The sequence below is a fragment of the Eptatretus burgeri genome, chromosome 1 (genome assembly GCF_056783735.1).
Source record: "Eptatretus burgeri isolate ZD-2024b chromosome 1, Ebu_testis_v1, whole genome shotgun sequence".
Lineage (NCBI taxonomy): Eukaryota > Metazoa > Chordata > Myxini > Myxiniformes > Myxinidae > Eptatretus > Eptatretus burgeri.
Window position 1 is genome coordinate 133,323,017 of NC_140961.1, and position 25,600 is coordinate 133,348,616.

The 25,600-nt window shown below is 41.3% G+C and overlaps 1 protein-coding gene and 1 pseudogene across 1 annotated transcript in view; one reads left to right on the forward strand and one right to left on the reverse strand.

Moving 5' to 3' along the window:
* Positions 1-25,600, forward strand: part of LOC147035458 (glutamate receptor ionotropic, NMDA 2C-like) — a 343,991-nt gene that overhangs the window by 278,756 nt on the left and 39,635 nt on the right. Inside the window, exons 7-8 of the mRNA XM_085898846.1 lie at positions 12,772-12,834; positions 15,455-15,629. Of these exons, the coding sequence (XP_085754972.1) occupies positions 12,772-12,834; positions 15,455-15,629 (238 nt within the window). The remainder of the gene's footprint in view (positions 1-12,771; positions 12,835-15,454; positions 15,630-25,600) is intronic.
* Positions 20,655-22,522, reverse strand: LOC147035460 (uncharacterized; annotated as a pseudogene).

Genomic DNA, 25,600 nt, shown 5'->3' on the forward strand with positions numbered 1-25,600 from the left:
CGATTTTTGCCCTTTGACCCCTGACCTAAGCAATATCGGTCAATATGTCCTGAGGCAAAGTTGTAGTACTCATTGCCTGCTATGAACCTGCAAAGTTTCATTCGGATCGATGCACTCACCCGGTCGCTCGGGGACCTTCAATTTTCGGGCATACCCCATTTGTAGGGGGCGCTGCGGGTAAACTATTCCATATATCACAAAAACCGGAATATATTTGGTAGAGCGTCACCTTTAGATGATGCTTGCCAAATTTCATAAGCCTATGTGGGATAATGGCTTTCGGAATTGATTTCGCGTGAACGGTACCGATTTTGAATGTTTTTCGTCTGTTGCTCGGGAACGAAAGCGTCCTTATACTAGCAACCATCACAATTTCCAAAGCACGAGGTCATAAGATGTACCTACCACCCGAGTTTGGTCAATAAAAACCAATTATGCTGATGACCAACGAACAAACATCCAAACAAACAGACAGAATTACTGACAATAAGGGTCACCTATTTCGGTGACCCAATAAATGGATAGAACACACTGAGTGAAGTAAAGAAAAGGATAAACAAATAAACAAAACAAAAAAACATGAAAAGCATTGCATCTGCAGTGTGGTTTAGAGAAAGTTCTTCCATGAGCCTCGACTATGTGTACAAAAATAAATGCATAATAAAGTCTATGTGTGACGCTCCCAATTTTGAGGTCCGCTATCTTGGAGACATTGATTGTCATGCTTGAACTTACCCTCCACCCTGGCTATTGGTGCTCTCTGCTGTAATCTGCTTTCTTTCGGAGTCATGACTAAATTTGTGTCAAGTAATTAATTGGGTGTGCTCATAGATCTGGCAGGGAAAGTGATAGACATGACTACAGATTACCGAAAGTTATTGAAAATCACGTTATTATTGAAATTATAATATGTATTCTTTCAGTTCAACAGAAACGTTGTTGTTGATCTTATGATGGTAATGTCGATTAGCGAGAGTCCCTTACAAGTGGGTCATGTCTCACACTCATTGAAGATCATCAAAGTGCATTGTAATTATTCATTATCCCCACGCTTTTTGGAAAAAAAACTGCGGGATATTGTAAGCAGCTCCGTCTATCTGTCTGTCCATCCAGAGTAGCAGCCAAGACCGAAAAAGGCCTCTATTTCAGGAGATACCCCAACCGGAGGTAGAACCAGCTAAAACTGGTATCATTTTATTCCTCTGGATGTCTAGTTTTCAGAAAAATGATGTTGTAGTTGCAGCAACTGTGTACAACATGCCAAATTAACCCCTTCCTTATGGACATCCATGAAAAATTGCCATTTTCAATTATCGCCACATCCATTGAAATGAGCCAAGTTAAATTCAACCAAAGATCCTTATTTTAATTTATTTGGTGTCATAGACACTAGACAACACATTCAATGGGGTTTAGAGCTAATCCAAGGGTTGGAGGGTAAAAAAAAAAAACCCATCAAAACTAAAAAGATCGTGACTTTTGGTAGCATCGGACAAATCATCCCAAATCCTACCCCTAACAGATGTTGCCTTGTTGCTGACCTTTCTCAGAAACCTACGATAGTTTAGGACTTGTCTGTTTTCCTGAATTTGGTACGTGGGTAATTCTGAAACAGAGGTACCCCGGCGTTGCCTCTACTGTTTTGATGGACGATGGATGATCATAGTGGTCGAAGACAATGGTGACAACTCAAATCCAGGGAAGGATTTGTCAGCAGCCGTACTGTTCGTTTTTCCACAACATCCACCAAATCTTTGAATGTACGGAAGTGGTTTTCATTTTGTGATTGCATCATGGCCATTCCATCAATGAGATAGGCGGATGATGTTGAATCTGGACTCTGTGGGAGTGATGTTAGAATCTCTGAACAATTGGACTCCAGTTTCTGAGAGACGTCAGCAACAAGGCATGTCTTGCCAATTACTTCTGAGAATACATTGTAGACCATGCAGGGGAGTACATCCCACATGATAAATGTGTCATTTTGGCAGGGGGATTTACTGATGGAAAACTTGTGAAGGCTGTGACCTCAACAGGCGTGACTTACTTGGAGAGCCTCCACTCCAACCAAGAGGAAGCAGACACTAGGATGATTCTCCATGCCTGCAGTCTCTCCCAGAGCAAGTATTCATGTATGCTGGACAGTCTGGCAAGAAGCGGTACATCCCAGTTCAAGAAATTGTGGACCAACTTGGTCCGACAGTTTGTGGTAGCCTCCCTGCTGCTCACGGCTTGACAGGATGCGATACGATGTGTTCAATGAACAGGATCGGCAAGAAGACTGCCTACTCCAAACTTGTCAAAAACATTGACAGTCTCGCAGATTTGACAACCTTTCATGAGAATGATGGGAACGTTGCACAGGTGTTCGCATTGTTGCTGTACGGAAAGAAGGGAAAAGATGTCCAAACTCTAGATGAGATGCGCTACCTAATGGCAACAACGACGGACAAAGCAGCTTCAATGCTTCCGCCCACGGAAGATGCGTTCAAACAGCATGTCCTACGTGCCAAGTACCAGACTAGGATCTGGTGTAACAGTCATATTTTGCTTACCAGGAGGAAACTCAACCAGTTGGTTATGGCTGGAGTGCTTGTGATGATGGAGGCATCACACCGACCATGTTCTCAAAGCCACCGGCTCCAGTCGAGGTGCGAGACCTCACTCACTTGTACTGCAAAGATAAGGACTGCTCCAATGGAAAGAAGTGTCCTTGTCAGCTTGCTGGACTTGATTGTATTGATGCCTGTTCATGCACAGAGTGTCAAAATCAAAATAACACACCAGCAGGACAGGATGAAAATGAGATCGACACGTAGACACAGGTGCCAATTTTGGGCACTGTCGCAAACCAGGGGTAACATGCCACACTGTATCAATTTTGCCTCTCTCATTGTCAGTTTTGCATATCTGGGGTATGCAGGAAAAGGAATACAAGTTGGTCTGACACTGATACAACATCCGTTAGGGGTAGGATTTGGGACGATTTGGCTGACGCTACCAAAAGTCACTAACTTTTCAGTTTTGATGGGGTTTTTTTAAACCCTCCAACCCTTGGATTGGTTTTAAACCCCGTTGAATGTGTTGTCTAGTGTCTATTATACCAAATAAATTAAAATAAAGAACTTCGGTTGAATTTAACTTGGCTCATTTCAATGTTTGTGGCGATAATTGAAAATGGCAATTTTTCATGGATGTCCACAAAGAAGGGGTTAACTTTGCATGTTGTACACACTTGCTGCAACTACAACATCATTTTATAAAAACTAGACATCCTGAGGAATAAAATTATACCAGTTTTAGCTGGTTCTACCTCCAGTTGGGGTCGACCGAATTTTCCTGGGCTGGACCGCTACTCTAATCCGTCATGCTATCTTGTAAACGGTTGGGCAGACATTCACCAAACTTGGGAGTTATATGATCAACACATGGCAAGAATATGCAAGAGCAGCATTTGCGCTGGGGTCAAAAGGTCAAATAACAAAAAATGCAATTACACAAACATTAAAAAAAAACTTTGCATAAAACTTTGTATATGAAATCACCATTCGGGGATGTATTATATATTTAACGATTATTTGGATTTGTCCTCCTGGGTGCATGCACCAGGGGGTGGAGAATTAGGGTCACAGGGGTCAAAACGGAAAAAGGTTTTAACACAAAACTTGGTATTGGGTCATTTCTGGTGGACCTTTTGCCATCTTTCAACTTTGCTTTTGGTGAGAAGCGTGGGGATTTGCGAAGGCGCGCCATCGACATCGCTCTTGTTTTAGTTTATCGCACGATTCTCCAGTACAGTATATGGATCGATATCCTTTACCAAGCATTTAAATAAACTGTGATTGATAAAGTTGCTCATGTCTGTTTCTCACTCATGTGAATCAGTTTTTGTACATAATTACCTTACCTGGCACAACTGACATATCTCAAACCCAGTTTGATATAAATTGATTGTCCTTTGCATCTTCCAAGGTCATTACGTGTGTAAGGACTGGCTGTGAACATCAAATAATTGACAGTCATGATAGGCAATGTTGGGTAACAGATTTTCGTCTGTGTACTGTGATTTCAGTTCATATAAAGATCATTTACATCAATAAGTGCTATTTTTTGTATCATACAGTATCTAGCTCTCTAGATTGTGCCTAAATCATGAGTCACATTTGCTCTACGGCTAGGATACGGCGGCCGTACCCCCCCCCCTGAATTGACAGAAACGTGCAGCGGCCGCAGAGTTTCTGAGGTGGCCTCAGGGTGGCCCTACGCCGTATGGCTATCTTTTACAGGCCATAGGGGTCTCCGTGGAATTAAAGCGCGGAGTTATAACTTTTTTAATTTCTCAGTTGGCCATAGCAATTTGACAAGCCATAGCCATGACGTAGATGTGTTCCACGTCGACCGTACGTAGGGCGTACGGTGGGCTTGCGTTATCCGTGCATTTTCCGTAGGCTCTTATCAATGAAAAATGAATTTTGCCAACTCCCAAAAAATTACGGCGGCCGCACTATTTACACGTTCGCCTTAGGGTCCCCCTGCGGTCACCTTGCGGGCACCTTGAGGCAACCTTGCGTCTGCCTTGAAAATTCTATGGCTGCCGCAGGGACGCCCTAAGGTCACCATGCGACATCAAATCAAAGACCGTACGGCACCCCCACGTTTTCGGTCTCCACAATTTCTAAATACCCCGTGTGGCTACCCAAAAAATAAAAACATATGTGACTGCTACATTGTGTGACCGTGGAAATACTGTGGCTGCCCTATAATTGCTAGTGGCTATAGATTTTTTTAGACCCTACGGCCGCCGAGCCAAATGTGACTGAAGCATAACCCATATTTGTAAGATACAGGTGTTTCTTTACTTGTAATGACCTCTTTCTTTGACATCTTTCATGCTCTAGTTCATTGAGGGAATCCCTCCAAAATGGCCATGCATCTAACCATTCAACCAGACCCAGTGTATAATGGTTAGAGCGTTCATTTTCAGTCTGGAAGGTCGGTGGTTCGAAACCTGGTCGAGTCATACCAAAGACTTTAAAAATGGTATGTGCTGCTTCTTTGCTTGATGCTCAGCATTTAAAAAGGATAGAGATTAAACAAACTACTGGCAACCATAGCGCAGGCTTTGTGGCCTTGTGTTGAAGTTCCTTGTAAGGGAATTATTATTATCCATGTCACTCAGTCAAGTGTGATGTCGATGCAGGGGATGTATATACAAGAACAAAGATGAACAGCTGCGTAAATGTTTACATGAAACATAGACAACACAACTACCCAGGGATGAAAGCAAATATAAAATGAAAGGACAAGACAATTCCAGAGGGTTTCACTTTTAAATATACTGTATCATATTGTTATGGATTTTGGGGTTGCGCGGTCACGAGAGGAGTTCTCCGACCCACTTCCTGGCCAATGACCCTTAAGTCGACCAGCCGCAGGGCACGACAGGTTACTAAGCAACCACAGACACAGTCTGACACACTTAATTTAAGTAGCATCCAGTGTCCAAATTCCGCTTTACCTTACTGGCAAATTAATCGCCCCAGATAAGGACTGTGCTTCCCAACACCCCACCGCTGTCAATCAAAATAGCCGAGCAATACCGTAAGTGGAACGTTGGCTAATGTCTAATCATAACAAAATGATGGGGCAGGACTTCCTGTCATAAATTTACATGCAATGTCTAACCAATGGAAAGAGATTATCGGGAAGTTTGGAAAGCAGTTTATAAAGGACAGTTCATAAAGTTACCTGGTGTTGCCCGGTCAAGTTTTTGTGGGGGGCTAAAACATTTTTTTTTTTTTTTTTTTTTTTTTTTTTTTTTTTTGTTTGTATACCTTGGTCGAGGCTCGTATGAGAACTAACACACAACTCACAGCAAGGAGGCATGAGACTAGAGGGGCGGGAGTGGAAGGGACAAATCATTGGGGAACAGACACAGGTGAACTGTGGAAGGGAGAGGGATGGGGATGGGACGGGGAACATGGCGAGGAGAAGATGGACATTACAGGGACTTTCAGGAAGGAAAGCAGGAGAATTGAAGGAAGTGGGCTTGGGTGGATTATCGGGGGTAGAAAAGATCGAGGATTTGGATGGGGGAAGATAAGAGGTGGTGGTGAACAGCTGTTTTGAAAGCCTGGAGGGAAGAATGGGAAAGAATAGAGTGAGGAAGTTTATTCCAAAGGCGGGAAAAAAGAGGAATGAAAGAGTGAAGATGAGCAGTGATTCGTGATTTTGGTAGTTTTACCAGAAGGGGGTTGTTGGCGGACCTTGAGCGCCCTGTGGAAATGTGGTTGGGACAAATCGCAGAGAGAGCAGGGGGGCAAGGCTGGAGAGGAGTCGGTAGAAGACAGAAAGACCACCGACCAACCTGCGGTGATTGAGTGAGAGGCCCAAAGACTCAGCTTCATTGCGGGAGATGCCAATGATCTTAAAAGCCCTGGTTTCGACAGCGTGAAGTCGAGAAAGGTGGGAGGCAGGAGCACCAGCCCAGAGGGGAGAGCAGTACTCCATCAGGCTACGGACAAAAGCTTTGTAAGTGGTCAGGAGCTCAAGAGGGCCGAGGAAGGACTTTGCACGACGGAGGATTCCCAGTCGGCGACTGGCTTTTGAGGCAAGGTTGGAAATGTGACTTTCCCAGGAAAGGTCATGGCAGATAGTGAGACCCAGAAGCTTGATAGAAAAGACTTCTTCCAGAGGATTGTTGAGAAAGTGGATGGGGGGGTTTTCTAAACGGTCCTTTCGAAGAGACATAGTGAGAGTGTGAGATTTGTCTGGATTGAAAGACATGTTCCACGTGTTGGACCAGTTTGTGATTTTATCCAGATCTGCAGTGAGCGAAGAAGCTGCTGCTTGCCGGTCTGAGGGATGACAGATGGTACGGCAGAGGGTGGAGTCATCGGCAAAGAGAAATAGAGGATTTTCCAGAGAGTCCGAGAGATCATTGATGAAAACCAGAAAAAGAACAGGGCCCAGAACGCTACCTTGAGGAACTCCAGCCTGCACAGGAAGAGGGGATGAAAGAACTCCATTTAGGGCCACACGTTGACTGCGACAGGAGAGGAAGTCTGCGAGCCATGAGTGGAGATGGCCTTGAATACCATGGGAAGAGAGTTTGGTGAGTAGGGCACTTCCGTACACCCAAAAAGGAACTAGGTCTGGGATCATTTAATATTACCTTTCACATAATTGCAAAGGCTTAGGCACAATGGAGCGATTTAAATTTTTTTTTTTTAAACATCCCCAAAAAAGAACTTTTTTTGTCAAAGTTTTTTATTTTTTTATTATTATTATTATTATTTTTTTTTTTGCCGAAAACACTCCCCCGGCACTCACTGATGAACCTCTAAAAGTTTGACGAAGATCTGTTCAGCGATCTCTGAGAAAAATGGCGACACACACACACACACACACACACACGCAAACAGCTCTCTTGTTGTATAGAGTAGCAAAGACACGTATTTTCAAGGCATACAGTGACACAGAAGAAAGCTCTTACCCCGAGCACATACAGTAAGCCCACTTAGTCAGTTAACTTATAATTTCAACACACAAGTGCATCACTCATTCCGGGGAAACGAGATTAAAAAACAAAAAAAGAATGATCGACAGAGGAAGAAATTAGGGCAAGGCGTAGGGTCACCCTCTTGCTCACCCGACGCAAGCCAGCAGGCTTACATTGGTCCCAACGTAAGAAGTGGGAGGTGGAGAAAAAAAAAGGACAAAGGATGTAGTGAACAGTCGAGGGGGAGGTGCAGCTGAATGACTGTCGTGCTTTAGAGGAAGGCATGAGATGCAAGTCAGTCACCCAGCCCTAAAGTGATCGAATGAGAAGTAGAGAAGGCCAGAGAGAGAATGTGTAAATCAGTGTGTCTGGCAGGTGCGTCCAAGGAAACTCCATGGCTTGTCAGCTCTCCAACCATAGCTTACTATATTATACTGTTTGAAACCTTACTCAACTGTATCATACTGTTTGAAACCTTACTCAACTGTATCATACTGTTTGAAACTTTACTCAACTATATCATACTGTTTGAAACCTGACTCAACTATATCATACTGTTTGAAACCTCACTCAACTATATCATACTGTTTGAAACCTCACTCAACTGTATCATACTGTTTGAAAACTTACTCAACTATATCATACTGTTTGAAACCTTACACAACTATATCATACTGTTTGAAACCTTACACAACTATATCATACTGTTTGAAACCTGACTCAACTATATCATACTGTTTGAAACCTTACTCAACTGTATCATACTGTTTGAAACCTTACTCAACTATATCATACTGTTTGAAACCTGACTCAACTATATCATACTGTTTGAAACCTCACTCAACTATATCATACTGTTTGAAACCTCACTCAACTGTATCATACTGTTTGAAAACTTACTCAACTATATCATACTGTTTGAAACCTTACACAACTATATCATACTGTTTGAAACCTTACACAACTATATCATACTGTTTGAAACCTGACTCAACTATATCATACTGTTTGAAACCTGACTCAACTATATCATACTGTTTGAAACCTTACACAACTATATCATACTGTTTGAAACCTTACACAACTATATCATACTGTTTGAAAACTTACTCAACTATATCATACTGTTTGAAACCTTACACAACTATATCATACTGTTTGAAACCTGACTCAACTATATCATACTGTTTGAAACCTGACTCAACTATATCATACTGTTTGAAACCTCACTCAACTGTATCATACTGTTTGAAAACTTACTCAACTATATCATACTGTTTGAAACCTTACACAACTATATCATACTGTTTGAAACCTTACACAACTATATCATACTGTTTGAAACCTCACTCAACTGTATCATACTGTTTGAAACCTTACTCAACTATATCATACTGTTTGAAACCTCACTCAACTATATCATACTGTTTGAAACCTCACTCAACTATATCATACTGTTTGAAACCTTACTCAACTCTGTCATACTGTTTGAAACCTTACTCAACTCTGTCATACTGTTTGAAACCTTACTCAACTATATCATACTGTTTGAAACCTTACTCAACTATATTATACTGTTTGAAACCTTACTCAACTATATCATACTGTTTGAAACCTTACTCAACTATATCATACTGTTTGAAACCTTACTCAACTATATCATACTGTTTGAAACCTGACTCAACTATATCATACTGTTTGAAACCTTACACAACTATATCATACTGTTTGAAACCTGACTCAACTATATCATACTGTTTGAAACCTGACTCAACTATATCATACTGTTTGAAACCTCACTCAACTGTATCATACTGTTTGAAAACTTACTCAACTATATCATACTGTTTGAAACCTTACACAACTATATCATACTGTTTGAAACCTTACACAACTATATCATACTGTTTGAAACCTCACTCAACTATATCATACTGTTTGAAACCTCACTCAACTGTATCATACTGTTTGAAACCTTACACAACTATATCATACTGTTTGAAACCTCACTCAACTATATCATACTGTTTGAAACCTCACTCAACTATATCATACTGTTTGAAACCTCACTCAACTGTATCATACTGTTTGAAACCTTACTCAACTATATCATACTGTTTGAAACCTCACTCAACTATATCATACTGTTTGAAACCTCACTCAACTATATCATACTGTTTGAAACCTCACTCAACTGTATCATACTGTTTGAAACCTCACTCAACTGTATCATACTGTTTGAAAACTTACTCAACTATATCATACTGTTTGAAACCTCACTCAACTGTATCATACTGTTTGAAACCTTACTCAACTATATCATACTGTTTGAAAACTTACTCAACTATATCATACTGTTTGAAACCTTACTCAACTATATCATACTGTTTGAAAACTTACTCAACTATATCATACTGTTTGAAACCTTACACAACTATATCATACTGTTTGAAACCTTACACAACTATATCATACTGTTTGAAACCTCACTCAACTGTATCATACTGTTTGAAACCTTACTCAACTATATCATACTGTTTGAAACCTCACTCAACTATATCATACTGTTTGAAACCTCACTCAACTGTATCATACTGTTTGAAAACTTACTCAACTATATCATACTGTTTGAAACCTCACTCAACTGTATCATACTGTTTGAAACCTTACTCAACTATATCATACTGTTTGAAAACTTACTCAACTATATCATACTGTTTGAAACCTTACTCAACTATATCATACTGTTTGAAAACTTACTCAACTATATCATACTGTTTGAAACCTTACACAACTATATCATACTGTTTGAAAACTTACTCAACTATATCATACTGTTTGAAACCTTACACAACTATATCATACTGTTTGAAACCTGACTCAACTATATCGTACTGTTTGAAACCTTACTCAACGATATCATACTGTTTGAAACCTTACACAACTATATCATACTGTTTGAAACCTTACTCAACTCTATCATACTGTTTGAAACCTTACTCAACAATATCATACTGTTTGAAACCTTACTCAACTCTATCATACTGTTTGAAACCTTACTCAACGATATCATACTGTTTGAAACCTTACTCAACTCTATCATACTGTTTGAAACCTTACTCAACTATATCATACTGTTTGAAACCTTACTCAACTATATCATACTGTTTGAAACCTTACTCAACTATATCATACTGTTTGAAACCTTACACAACTATATCATACTGTTTGAAAACTTACTCAACTATATCATACTGTTTGAAACCTTACACAACTATATCATACTGTTTGAAAACTTACTCAACTATATCATACTGTTTGAAACCTTACACAACTATATCATACTGTTTGAAAACTTACTCAACTATATCATACTGTTTGAAACCTTACACAACTATATCATACTGTTTGAAACCTGACTCAACTATATCGTACTGTTTGAAACCTTACTCAACGATATCATACTGTTTGAAACCTTACACAACTATATCATACTGTTTGAAACCTTACTCAACTCTATCATACTGTTTGAAACCTTACTCAACAATATCATACTGTTTGAAACCTTACTCAACTCTATCATACTGTTTGAAACCTTACTCAACGATATCATACTGTTTGAAACCTTACTCAACTCTATCATACTGTTTGAAACCTTACTCAACTATATCATACTGTTTGAAACCTTACTCAACTATATCATACTGTTTGAAACCTTACTCAACTATATCATACTGTTTGAAACCTGACTCAACTATATCATACTGTTTGAAACCTTACTCAACGATATCATACTGTTTGAAACCTTACTCAACGATATCATACTGTTTGAAACCTTACTCAACTATATCATACTGTTTGAAACCTTACTCAACTGTATCATAGTGCATGCAGATTGGGTTTGATTAGTGGTATCCCCTGTAGGACAATTGTGGGCAGCCTGATACAAGGACGGACGAACCCCACCTGGTGTTAATTCAGCAGCCAACAGGGTTCAAACTTAGAACCCCAAGATCCCAAGCCAGCCACCCTAGCCACGAAGCAAACACCAACCAGGTGTTGTTTTATCGATGGGAAGTTTCCACATATATTTGTATATATATATATATATATATATATATATATATATATATATATATATATATATATATATATATATATATATATATATATATATATTCCTTTATAGATTCCTTTTATATTATAGATGGAAAGAGAGATAGGAAGACAGGAAAAGACAAAGAGGATTTAGATGGAGAAGAATCACAAAGGGGTTCAAATCCTTCTACACAAACACAACACATTTCCCTTTCCACTTGTTTTGTGTGCGGCCTATGGCTGCTGGTTGCATCATTTTTGTGGAAGAGTGGCTGTGCCGCTGATGCAGCACCCTTGTTACTCGCAAGCTGGTCCTCAATTTGCCGACTTCGAAAGGATGACAGGCTAAGTAAACTCACCTGGTGTTATTGCAACAGCATGACAGGGGCTCAATCAAACTCAAGACCCTTAGATCTTAAGCCAGCCACCTTGTCCGCTAAGTAAACACCAGGCTTTCCCTTTCCACTGATACAAGGGGATTGGTAATTTATCTGGACAAAATACTGCAGATATAACTGCACTCGACATCCCTTTGTTGTTAGCATGTCTCCATGAGGCCTCTGAAAACCCCAACAATATTATTACACAACGTCTTTCAAAGGAAATGACTTGCAGAATAACACTGCGTGTATTCTCCAATGAGGAACTGGAAGTGGAGCCAGAAGTGGATGACCCGGAAGCAGAAGAACCGGAAAATATGAGAAGACGTTTGGCATACCGGGTGCTTTCGTAAAACACTGGAGGACTTGCTGAATGAGAGGACGGGACGGTTTGGCAATGAAATTGCACAGACAAGAGAGGAGGAAGACCAAGTAGTGAAGATGGCTTGAAAGCTTAGGTCTAAGTGAGGTTACGTGGTATTTTTCTTCTTTGTGATCACATGGTATGGCTGAGCTGGGTATGCGGTGGAGCTGTGGAAGGTACAAATGGAAGGAGACGCAAGATTTGAGGACAGAACAAACATGCTTGATGAAAACACTAAAACCGTGTTTATTACATAGAAGCAAACATAAAGAGTGAAATCATTTATTATTATAACATGAAATGTAACACATGTTGTGAAATTTTTTGTTGTTGTTGTGAAGCACAATGAGTGTCAACCCCATTTCCTGTTCGCAGAGTACGTGTCGTTATACATGTCTGCTTTGTAACGTTGTCTTTCTTCCTTTCAGACTCAATGGAAACCAGACAAGCACAGCTGACATGACCTCAAAATGGCATCTCTCACTGGCCAGGTGACAATACATATGTTCTAATAACAATCGCCGTGGCCATTGTCTGCACGGCCACCATTGTGCGATGTAATTGGGGTAGAAATGAATGATGGTATTTGTTTCGATTCCAAGTTTGTTCAGCTGGTGAGACACGTTGAGCATTTAACTGCCATTATGCACGAAGCGTGATGACACATTGCATGTCCACTTATCGTGGTTCTTCTTCTGCAGTGTTGTTGTCTTCATCGAGGCAAGTTGTTGGTGTATGTTCAGGAAAATATTTAACATGAGGATTACAGTTATTCTTCTTCTTACGTCGGCTCTCAGGCCGAACTCGGATGGCATTATTTGTAGACACCATGAGGTTTTTGTTTGCTCATAAAACAAAATGTTTGCGAATTTGTTTGCTGGATTGCTTATAAAAGGCTTTGAATGCAAGGTAGGCTGAGTGGTGCTGTAGTGAGCGGTGTAGCAACTGGCGTGGTATGAGGTCATGGGCAGTATGGTATATTTCACAGACTGAAACTGAGCTGGTTTTCCCATTTAATCCTGATATCTTTCTTCTTTGCTAAATGTTTAAGTCTTTTATTAACTGGTAATGGGTGACTAAAGAAGGTGAACTGCACCCCCAGTTTGGCAGGACCCCTGCAGCAAATGACAGAGCTTCATTGTCACCATTCCAGTGAAGAGGTGCTCGTGGTTTTTTTTTTTTTTAAAAGCCTGGTGTTGGCTTAGTGGTTAGGGTGGCTGCTGAGGGTCCTGAGGGTCCACACCAGGTGGGGTTGATGTGGTTGATTCAGATTGTCATCCTTTGGAGGTCAGTGAAATGATTATCAATGATACTGGTATTGGGGCACAGCATAAACAACACAGTCGTGCCCCCAAAAAATGAGAGCAACCTGGCAGCCAAGCTGCCATATTCAAGAAAAAGAAGTGGTTTTAAATATATACAAGCAGATAACCCAGTTTCACTGGGCTATTTTAAGGGAATTATTTCCCAATAGAGTGTGGAATATTTTGGAAGTTTTCTGGGAATGTCCTTTGACAGCATAATGGCAGGGACCCATGGGAATTCCGTGTAATGTAAAATGTGACTTCAAGTGCTCAACCCCTTTCTTATTCAAGTCCTCACCCCCCCCATCCCCCAACCACAAATCTCTGTTTCCATTTCTACAACCGTTTCAGATTCTGAAACCCGCATATGAACATAACAACAAACCACACACAAATATCTCTCTTATAGTTATAGATACTGTATTTATAATTTTTTAAAAGGCAGTTCGAGCTAAACAGTTGCATAGGCTCCACCTATTAGGCATGAGCTTAGCAGAGCTACAGCCCCCTACATCGGATTGTACTGCAGCCAATACCAGGAAAATAATTAAATTCAATTTTATAAATCAAGTCCACCCTGGAGAGGGAACATCGATGAATACATGTTTTGGGCTTGTTGGTCCTTGTCAGTGTGAAGCAGAAGCTCAGAAGCCCAGGGGGAGAAGCTCTTGTCTTCCAGTGGCCATAATCTTCATCAATTATCTCTCTGACTCTCTGGAAAATCCCCTTTATCTATTTGCTGATGACTCCACCTTCTGCTGTGACATCATTATCCTTAATATAGACAGGCAGCAGCCTCTTCAGACCTTGACAAAATCACAAGCTGATCAAACACTTGGAATATGTCTGAGTCCTGAACAATCTCACACACTCACTATCTCGCCGAAGGACCATCTGGAAAACCCTCCCATCTACTTTCTCAACAAACCTCTTGAATATTTTCAGTCACTCAAACTACTGCGTCTCATTACCAGCCATGATCCTTCTTGGGCAAACCACATTTCAAAGTTGGCCTCCAAATCCAGTCATTGACTGGACATCCTCTGTCCTACAAAGTCCTTCCTTGGTACTCCTAAACTCCTATCCACCGACAAGGCCTTCATCTGCAGCTTGATGGAGTACTGCTCTCCCCTTTGAGTTGGCACCCCTGCCTCACACCCTTCTCAGCTTGACGCCATGGAAACCAAGGCCTTCAAGATGATCGGAATCTCCCACGATGAAGTTGAGTCAATGGGCCTGTCACTTTGCCATAGCAGACAGGTCGGTGGTCTCTTTGTCTTCAACCACCTCTTTTCGTCTTGCACCCTCTACTACCTAACTCCAGAATCAATGGTTTTTACCCCCTGTGGAACCAACTTCCCCATTCTCTTCAATCTCATCCTGTGTTCTCTCTCCTCCACGAGCCTCGACTTTGTGTGCAAATTTTTTTTTTTACAGGAATTATAGTTGAACATGTTACACCCCATTGGTGAAACATTTCAAGACTCATCTTCTTTTTCCTGAACATTTCATAACCTTAAGTCAGTAAGAATCAATTTTTGGATCTCAAGCCAGTAAGAAACCCTTGTAGTAGTTGAGTCACTAAGAAGGTTGTTGAGGTTATTGAGTCATTAAGAGGATCTAATTGCAGTTGTTGAGTCACTGAGGATGTTGCTGTTGAGTAAAATCGGAATATGATTGAGGCGATTGGGTCAATCATAAGAGGTAGTTGTTGTTTCGTTATTTGGGAGATTTGTTGTGGTTGTTCAGTCGTTATAACAAGACGGACGTGGACACTCAATGCAATGCCTTTGTTTCTGTTTCGCAGCAATTCAAGCATCCCGAGTGCCAGCAGGTATCAGAAGAAGTGCTGTAAAGGATTCTGCATTGACATGTTGAAGAAACTTTCCAAAACGGTGAAATTCACGTACGATCTCTACCTCGTCACCAATGGAAAGCACGGCAAGAAGATTCACGGCGTGTGGAATGGCATGGTCGGAGAGGTAAACACTCAGTCATTTAAGGTCTACTTGCAGGGACCCGCAGAACACCTGCACAATGTAAGATGTGAGACTTAAAGTCCTCAACTAAACCCCACGTCTTCACTCTCCCCCTCCCAACCTTCAGGCATCAATACCCCACTCCAAGCCTTCAAACCCTATCTCCACCTTCCCACACCACAACTCCTCAACCCCCAACCCTACCGCAAATCCTCACCTCACTGCCTCCCCCCCACCCCAAGTATCTGCAGGATGCACACAGTCCAGCAGCAATCCCCTCCTTATGAAACTGCCTAAATCCGGAACCACTGCTCACCTCTACTCATTCATTTTCCCACCTGTGGAACCGCCTTCCACACACTCTTCAATCTCATCCTCCCGGTCTTCAAGACAGCTGTTCACCACTATCTCAAGTCATCCCCCATCCAAGGCCATGATCATTTCTACACCCATTAAACCACCCACTCCCCTCCCAAAATTTAGCTTATGTATCCATCTTGTATACCCCTTGCACTCTCCCCTAACCCTTATCGTTACCTGCATCCCATGTTACTTACGAAATCTAAAGATTTCGTAAGTATATTGATGACTTCCGTCATCTGTTTGTGTGTTTGTTTGTTTGTGTGTTTGTGTGTTTGTTTGTAGGCACGATAACTCGAGAACGGAAGAAGCTACCAATGTCAAATTACACCACGTGATTCAGGAGGGTGATGGCTAGTGCTGATTAGATTTTGGTCAAAATCGGTCAAAGGTCAAGGTCACGGTGAGGTCAAACATTCGATTTTTGATGGTTTGGTACAGAATCATCGTAGAAACTTCTGGTTTGCGTCGCTACCTTCTCGAGAGACAGCTTTTATTAGACAAGGTCAGAAGTCAAGTTGACGATTTCGTAAGTACCAGTCTATGACTGCTTGTTTGTTTGTTGACCTTTTCCCTCTGCCCTGCTATTGGCATTTCCCCTTTCTCCTGCTGTTCCCTTTGTTATGATATGTCGTGATCTTTTCTGTGTTCTAGCTCTTCCACGAACTTAGACCCATGTATATAAAGGCTTGAACTTACCCCCTCTCAACTCTATCCCATCTTTGCTCTCCCCCCCCCACACCCCCCACACCAAGTCCTCACCCCCCCTAACCGTAAGGCATCAATTCCTCCACCCCACTCCCACCATGACTCCTCAACTCCACCCCTCCTCCCAAAGCCTCAACCTCCTCATTCCAAATCTGTCCCATCTTTGCTCCCAACCCCAACTCTGGCCTCCCCTCCTCACCCTCCTTCCACTCATAAAAGCAAATGGGCATTCCCACATCAAATCAGTGGAATACTCAACGCTTTCCAGTCCACTATCCTGCTGTCACCATCACAGTCGCCTGTCCAACTCACAGTCCCACAAAATATGTGGAAACCCCATGGCATTGCAACTCTCAAGTGATCATGAGCAAGCGAACTGTGCCAAGAAATGTCCCAAAGCCAATTATCTTTTTCCTGATGCGCATAAACGCATCGTTAAAAAGTAAATAATGATGATGTTTTCTTTCACGCACAATGTCATAAAATTCCTGGAAGTATTTAGAAAAACACATGGGTTTTTTGGTCCCTGGTCGAGTCATTTAAGAGAAAATAGTCAGAAATAATAGCAAGGACGTGCGTAACCTCCGCAGTAGAAGCTTGACTTTAGAGAATGCCACATCGTTATTTGGGCAGTGTATAGACAACAGACCACTGCCTCGATCGCTGAAGCCCATCTTCACAAGGCCTGTGACACCTATCAGATCCAAATCCTTTTAACGGTCGCTTTGGTCATTTTACACTGAAGGGAAAACTTATAGGGTGGGCATGGCAATTGTGAATATGACAGCTCCGAGATGTCTTTGGCTTTGCATAGCAGTAAGTACCAACATGGCGGCCGTATGATCTTTCAGGTTGAAATTGTGGATGGAGTTAAGGGAATGGTCCAACCAATGGGTGGAACAGATGGATGCATGCACACACACACACACACACACACACACCTCCTTATATGGTATCCATAAATTGTGTTCCACTCTATTAACCAATCGAGTAAAGGCTTCATTAATACCCTCTATCGCTCTTCCACAACGTTTTGGAGATGCACTATGTGGCATTGTCCCATTTTGTCTGTTAATCCATCACCCCCTGAAATTCTTCTCTTCCACGAGCCTCGTGATACCTGCAGTTCATCAGAGGATTGGAAAAATCTCATTACACATGATTATCACTTGATTGTTTGAAGAGTTTTTAAAAGTGAGGTTCAACAACATTATTACCTCCACCCCAGAAGGTGGACGGGAGTTGTTTTCACCCCTGTGTGTCTGTTTGCTTGTTTGTCTGCTTGGCTGTGTGTGAGCGGGATATATCTGGATACGAGAAGTTTTATTTAAATTTTTTAAGTGATTCTTCACCAGAAACTATATATATATATATATATATATATATATATATATATATATATATATATATATATATATATATATATATATATATATATATATATATATATATATATATATATATCATGATATTTCAAAAAGTTATGGATGGATTATGACAAAACTTGGTGGATGAGTTGGGGGTAGGTGACAAGAACAAGCCGATTCGATTTTGGTTCAGGTATAGATGCAGATCTGGCCTATCGGTGGGATACAAATTGTTAACTGTTCAGCCTGGCGTAGGTATGCGCTCCATCAAGTGCCATTCTAGTTCTTCTCATGTTTTTATACCCAAGAGATCAGGGAGAAATTAATTGCTTTTTGCAAAGACTTAGATTTGTCATGCATTCAAAGCAGCAAACAGAACAACCAAGAAAAAAACAGCAATCACAAGGCCCGCACACCTCGTCAGAAGTGTCGTCAGCAATCGTTCACTTATTCCATTCACATTCTCTGATTCTGATGTGCCATACTCTATTACAGAGTGCCAGTGCTGCCAAAGCATTTTCTTGGCAAAGGTTATGCTGGATGGTTTGCCATTACGTTCCCAGCAGTCAGGGCAGGAATTTGGAATTTGTCCATGATTCCGGCGACAGCTCGCCGACTCTTCGTGAAGGGCTCCATGGGATCTTTAGCATCCACCAATACACCAAGATAGCAGTTAAATTTGGGCTTAAGCCATTCCACTAACACTGGAACTGGTAGGCTCAGATCACTGCCTTTAAGGCTCTGTCACACCTTGACGATTTAGCCAGCGTATGCCGACTTATGAAAAATTTGTCTAAAACGCCGGCACACGTCAAATACGTTATGGGTAAGTTTTGTATGCATTAAGAGCACGCTGAAAAACACTGCCATATGTCGTAGTACGCTGGCTTTCATCGTTGTACTTTGCGGTTGTCCTCAAATTTTAGCATGCTTGAAATTTTACGACGTATGCCAGCGTATGACTCACACATTCCACTACGCTGGCCATAAGTTGTAGGCACGTTATGCGATCGTTGACACACGTCGACACACGTTACTTGTAAGTTACTCATAAGTCGAAACACGTCGAGGTAATGATTAGCGTACCCGAAACTTATTTATAACCTATGAGTAACGTGTTGTAGGCAAGTTACACGATCGTTGCACACACGTCGAGGCACGTTATGCGATCGTTGACACACGTCGAGGCACGTTATTTGTAAGTTACTCACAAGTCGAAACACGTCGAGGTAATGCTTAGCGTACCCAAAACTTATTTCTAACCTATGAGTAACGTGCTTTGAACCTATGTGTAACATATCTCCAACACATATTGACGTATGTAGATGTATTTGATTGACGTCTTCCGGACGACCACAGAACTTACTGAACGTGTTTCTAATTTACAGCTACCGCATAATGGCGTATTGGCAGCGTTTAAAAAATAAATAACAACAATAACTTCCAATATTTCGTCACGTGCCGTTACGTCACGTCCGATTGCCTCTTCAGTTTGCTCATGTCTTATTCTTCGTTCCTCCTCTGTGAATATTTTCTGTTTGAGGATATTGTCACGTCGACGTTGAAACTTAAAAGCAAATTTCCGAATATATTTTAAAATTCGTGATCGACTAAAAAAAAACAAAAAAAACAACAACAACTTCAGATATTTTGTCATGTGCCTTCACGGAGCCAAGGAGAAAAAAAAGAAAATGTGCCTTGACGGAGAAAATAAGTCTCGGGTATGCTAAACATTACCTCGACGTGTTTCGACTTATGAGTAACTTACAAGGAACTTGTGTCGACGTGTGTCAACGATCGCATATCGTGCCTACAACTTATTCCCAGCGTAGCGGAACGTGTGAGCCATACGTCGAGTACGTCGTAAAATTTTCAGCATTCTTGAAATTTCACGACGTACGAGACGTACCACAAAATATGACAGCGTACTTCATCGTTTTTCAGCGTGCTCTTAACGAATACACAACTTACCCATAACGTATTCGACGTGTGCCAGCTTGGTTCGGCAAATTTTTCATAGGTCGGCATACGCTGGCTAAATCGTCAAGGTGTGACTGCGATGTTGACACTTCAAATTCTCAGGCGGTTATGATTTAAATCGGCGTGCAGCAGGTTTTTAACAGGCTACGTCACGAGTTCGTCGGCGATACGTGCAGCGCGCTATGCCTAAGTTAAACTATCATTGGGCAGAGGTTGTGAACGCCGACAACAGGCTAAGCATTCTTTGGTATAAGTTATCAATAAGACAACGAAACGTTTTGTGCCCGTTACGAATACGTTATGCATACGACCAACACGTTATGAATACGACCAAAACTTTAAAAAAAAAATTAAAATTTCAGCGTACGCCAACGTTTTACATACATTTTTTTATACGTTGCCATTGCTGGCTAAATCGTCAAGGTGTGACAGCGCCTTTAGCGGCTTCAGTGTCGGTTCCTTTTTTCTTTGCTGGGAGACAATCACATCCCTGCGTATGAAAATCATTGTTTCCTTTGCTTTTCAGATCGATCCGTTGGGGATGCCCTGAGGCCCTGTGCATAAAACTGCTGATACTCCTGATTTATTGTATTGTCGGTCACTCAATATTCATGGTCTTTTTTCATTTCAGAAGGCCTGATGGCCACGAGAATGAACTGCAGTAAAAGGAATATGGCAATCCAGTTAATAAGAGGAGAGAGCTTGAATCTTACGAGTTAATGTTGACTGAGCAAAATGTGTCATATGTGGAACAGATGATTGCACATTAAAATGCCATGTGTCCAGACAAGACGGCAAAGGTTTACAATCATCTGAGAGTTACAATGAACTGTCGACACACCGCATTGGTAAGCCAGTCTTCCAGTTCAAACACATGTTCATCACTGACACTGATACCAGGTACATGAAGTTGAGTCAACATATTTTTGCTTCGGGTTTGGGTGTGCACATTCAGACTGATATATAATGGCAGTGGAGGCTCTTTATCCTTTGGGTGATTGTGGATTGCCTGTTTCCTTTGCCTTCTCCTTTGAGTTGAACCTGATTAGTTAACATGCCAGTGAGTTAGCAGCATTTTCATCCTTCATATTTTACCCAAATAACAGCATCGAGACCAGAACTTTGAGGGAGTTCGACACTGCACTGTCCTGGTAATCATGAGTAAGACTTCTTGAGAATTGCAGAAATTCTGTCTTAAACATTTCCTTCCATATGACTTTAACTCCATGTACCATTGAGAGAGCATCTTTATCCAAATCACGTGACTTCAGTTATTCTTTCAGTAGGTTTCGGAGACCTTAACTAAAGACCGGAAGAGTACTTTTACCATCGGACTGTTCCTGGCACTCATCTGGGTAGTGCGTCAGAAGTTTTTGTGTTTTGAGCCACGTCTTGTTGATTGTTTTCTGATACTCCAGTGCAGCAATGCAAATTTCATATTCTTTGTGCAAGTCTGCTCATCAGAATATGGAAACACCCTCTTCCACACTGCTTTCATTGAAGGATACAATTTCAGCAAATACCTTTGATTGTTATTGTCTAATCGGTACAGTCTGAGGGTGCTGACCATGCTCTTTGCATACTTCTGGAATGAGTTCTAAACACATCTATGCAATGCTTGTGGTGCAGTATTTCACCTCAATGGCAACCAAGTCCCCCCACCTACTTTTGTGGCCAACAAATCAATATCCTGCATTTTCTTGGCCTGTTTTCTGAGCACTGTGTGTAGTTCAAATGTAGTACAACTATGAAGTACCCCTTCTGGTTTCTTACACAAAATACACATATTTCCACACTTTGACTCCTCAGGGAGAGTTGAGCATTTTGATTTTCTTCGTCCAGTATCATCACCACACTGTCCAATGTTCCTCTTTCTGACATGTCTCTCTTGTGTTCTTCGCAGTATTAAGTTGGCTAATTTAAGCTGACATTTAGGGTGCCTCTTTCCCTGGTTGTTAAGAAGATCCTTTGGATTAACATGATCTTGAAAACATACATCAATAGGCATTGAATGTAGTTTTTGAAACCGTCTACATTTTTATGAAGTCCTCATATGATTGTAAACCTTTGCCGTCTTGTTTGGACGCAGGACATTCTAATGTGCCATCATCCATTCCACGTACGACAAATTTTGCCCAGTCATTGTTGGCTAGTAAGATTGAAACTTTAAATCTTTCCTCTTATTAACTCCATTGCTGTGTTCCTGTTACCGTAGTTCAGTCCTACTGTCATCAGGACTCCTGAAATGAAGAAAAAGGCTCTTAATATTGAGTGACCAACACAACAATAAATCATGAGTATCAGCAGTTTTATGCACAATGCCTCCGGCCACCCTTATCAGATCCATCTGAAAAGCAAAGGAAACATTGATATTCGTATGCAGGGATGTGATTGTCTCCCAGGCAAAAAAAAAAAATGGAACTGACTCTGAAGCTGCCAAAGGCAGTGATCTGAGCCTGCCAGGGCCAGTGTTGGTGGCATGGCTTAAAGTCCAAATTTGACTGATATTGCGACATGCAGTGTAACATCGCAGGAAGGTGCAAATACCAGCAAACATAGTTTGTTTTGCACACTGTTGCAGCCATTTTGTAATGATGCAAATTCGTAAGTCATCCAATAAGAAGGATAGTGTTTCAAAAATAACGTAGGCCTCAACTCTTAAAGCACTCAAAAATGTTATTTAACTGTCGAGATATGGTCGAAATGGATTTATAACATTATTTGACCTTTTTTACCTTGACCAGACCTTGAAATCCCATTTGGCCATCACCTGAGGGGACTTCCCATAACAGAAATGGATTTATTGACCATAAAATATTGGTTTAGGCACCAAGATCATGTTTCTATGTTGGTTATATGCTGGATATGGCAAAAAACATGACAAACACATAATTTGACCTTTGACCTGACTGTGACCTTGACCTTGACCTTTAAAATCAGACAGCCACCTCTCAAAAGTTTTGTATGTTCTTTTAGTTCAACTCTGCCAAATTTGGTGTTTTGGACCAGCGTGTCACGATCACTCCCGTAAGCCAATCTTCTATAATTCATTTCGGCAGAAGGGATGCCGAGTTTAACATCCATCCGAGGGACGGGAGAGACACCTCCGAGGTGAGTGTGCATACCTCTACATCTAGACCATCCTACCAGCCCAGGCCTTTGAAATACTTTACATGTCTTTTATTTAAACCGTCATAAAATTATTGTAAACGTTCACAACAATGACATGTAGACTGGTGGTAAATCCGGTTGGGGTCCAGTGATAAGGATCATATAGAGCTGAAGAGCATTTAGCCGCCAAACATGGACCGATAAACATGTGAGACTCACACGTGCATCCAATCAATAGTAGACACAATGGCTGCCTCCATGGAGGCTCCTGGGAGATTTATTCAATTGCATTTGTTCCCTAATGGCGCATGTTTGAGATAAGGATGTTTTGTTGGAGGCCTGCACTCTTGACAGAGCTTTGGGATGTTCACGAAAAGTCAATAAACGCTTCAATGGTTGAACTAGCCATTGACAGGTCGTGACGGTTCGACACTCTCCGTTGCAGGATATTGGATATTGGGAGTGGCAGGAATTAATAATTTGTTCAGGGTGCCGGCGATAGCTCACCTACTCTTCCCGAGATATACCGCAGGAGCTTTAACATTCACCACCTAATGCTAGCAGATGGGACACCCGTTCAACGTCCATCCGAGGGACGACACACACATTGATGCTTCGGACTGCCTGCAAAACACCAGGATGACAGTTTATAACTGGGTTGGGATTTACATCCAGGCTCGAGACCGAAGAGGTGAGTGTGCATACCTTTAGGTATCCTGCCAGCCCTGATAAGGATGAGAATGAGTTCTTCTAAAATTGTGAAATACCCCTTGTCCTTGTCTTCAAGAAAATAAGAGATGAATGGGCAAATAATCCCCCTGGAGTATGCCTCTGAATGAATTACTCCACACACGAGTAAGTTGGCACCATTGCAATTAAATCCCTTAACAAGAAAAAAAAAGCAATCAGAGATTGCAGACTATCACCAGGACTTTTGTGTGTTGTTTGTGTAGTTTTGTGTGGCGTCTGTGCACTGGTGTGCTACGTAATTAATGAGACATAATTACAACTGCCACTTTATAACTGCTGGCAGTGATGACCGGGTACCAAGACGTCCTGCTTTGATGCAACCCCGCTTTGATTGGACACCTGACCCTGACGCATGACGTTTATTATTATTCAATTGAATTTAGAGTGGGATTAAAATAAATTCAATTCAAATCAAATGGAAGACCAAATAAGTACAAGTCCTGCATTAGAGTAATCGGAAAGAACCCGAACAAGCAAAAAGCAAAGACGACGTCATCAGGAGTAACCTGGATAGGATTCACATTTCAGCTGCTACTCCTCTACCCTGAAACCCATCCAGGCACAGCCAAGTGAACCTTACTCAAAAAAGTTGAAATATATAGCATGCATTCCCCATCACCACTCGATCATAATTGTGAAGTTTCACATCGATTGACGAAGTGATTCCAAGAGAAAACATTATTTAATTTTTTTTTTCAATCCAATATGGCTGCCAAACCATGTGACCTATCAGTTATTCCTCAACAAACTTTTATACCCAAGGTGTGGGGAACATTTGTATGAATATTCCCCTCGATCAGTCCAGCCGTTCTGCAGAAGAAGATTTTTAATAGGTTTTTGGGTAAATCCAATATGGCTGCCAAATCATGTGACCTATGACATTTTATTTTATGTTTTTTTAATGTTGAAGGCGTTAGTCACGGACTAAATCATCTTCATCGTGGTCAAGCCTTAAATAAAAGAACTGATTGATCGAAAAGTAAGGAAAGAGAATAGTCTGAGTTTTTAAGGAAGTCAAAAATCTTCTTTTTGAAAAGGGGGAGGTGTGGAAGAAATAAAATTAATTATGTTCATTAAGTGTTTGGGAAGACATGAGAAGGAAAAGAGTTCCTGCATTTGGCAGTGGAGGGGAAGTAACAAACATCGTAATGGCCCACCCTTGAATTGCCAATGGCCACACAATAATCACGTGATGTAGTGGCTTGTCGAGTGTTCCTTGGTCTCGCTAATGGTGGCGGTACACAAGCAGCAAGTTCTCGCGAGCAGAAACCGAAGCAATACCTGTAGAAAAGAGAAAGAGAGCCTACTTTGCGGTGTAATTTAAGTGGGTCGAGTTTTGAGGTCACATTGGGAGAGTTGACAAGTCGAATAACTTTGGATTAAATTCTGTCCAGTAAGTATGTGAAGCTGGAACCTCCCCAGATGTGAGAGCAGTACTCTATACAAGGATGAATCAATCCTTTATATAGTTGGAGCAAATGTTCAGAGGAGACATCTGACAATGTTCGACATCTGAACAGGACTCCTAATTTCTTCAAGGCAGACCTCGCTATTAGCGTAATGTGTGGATTCCAGGATAAATTTGATGTTAGAGTGATACAAAGTAAATTTATTGTATCACATGGTGTAATTGTAGAGCTTTCAAAGGAGAGTGGAGAGTTGAGAGGCGTGAGAGAGAGAGAGAGAGAGAGAGAGAGA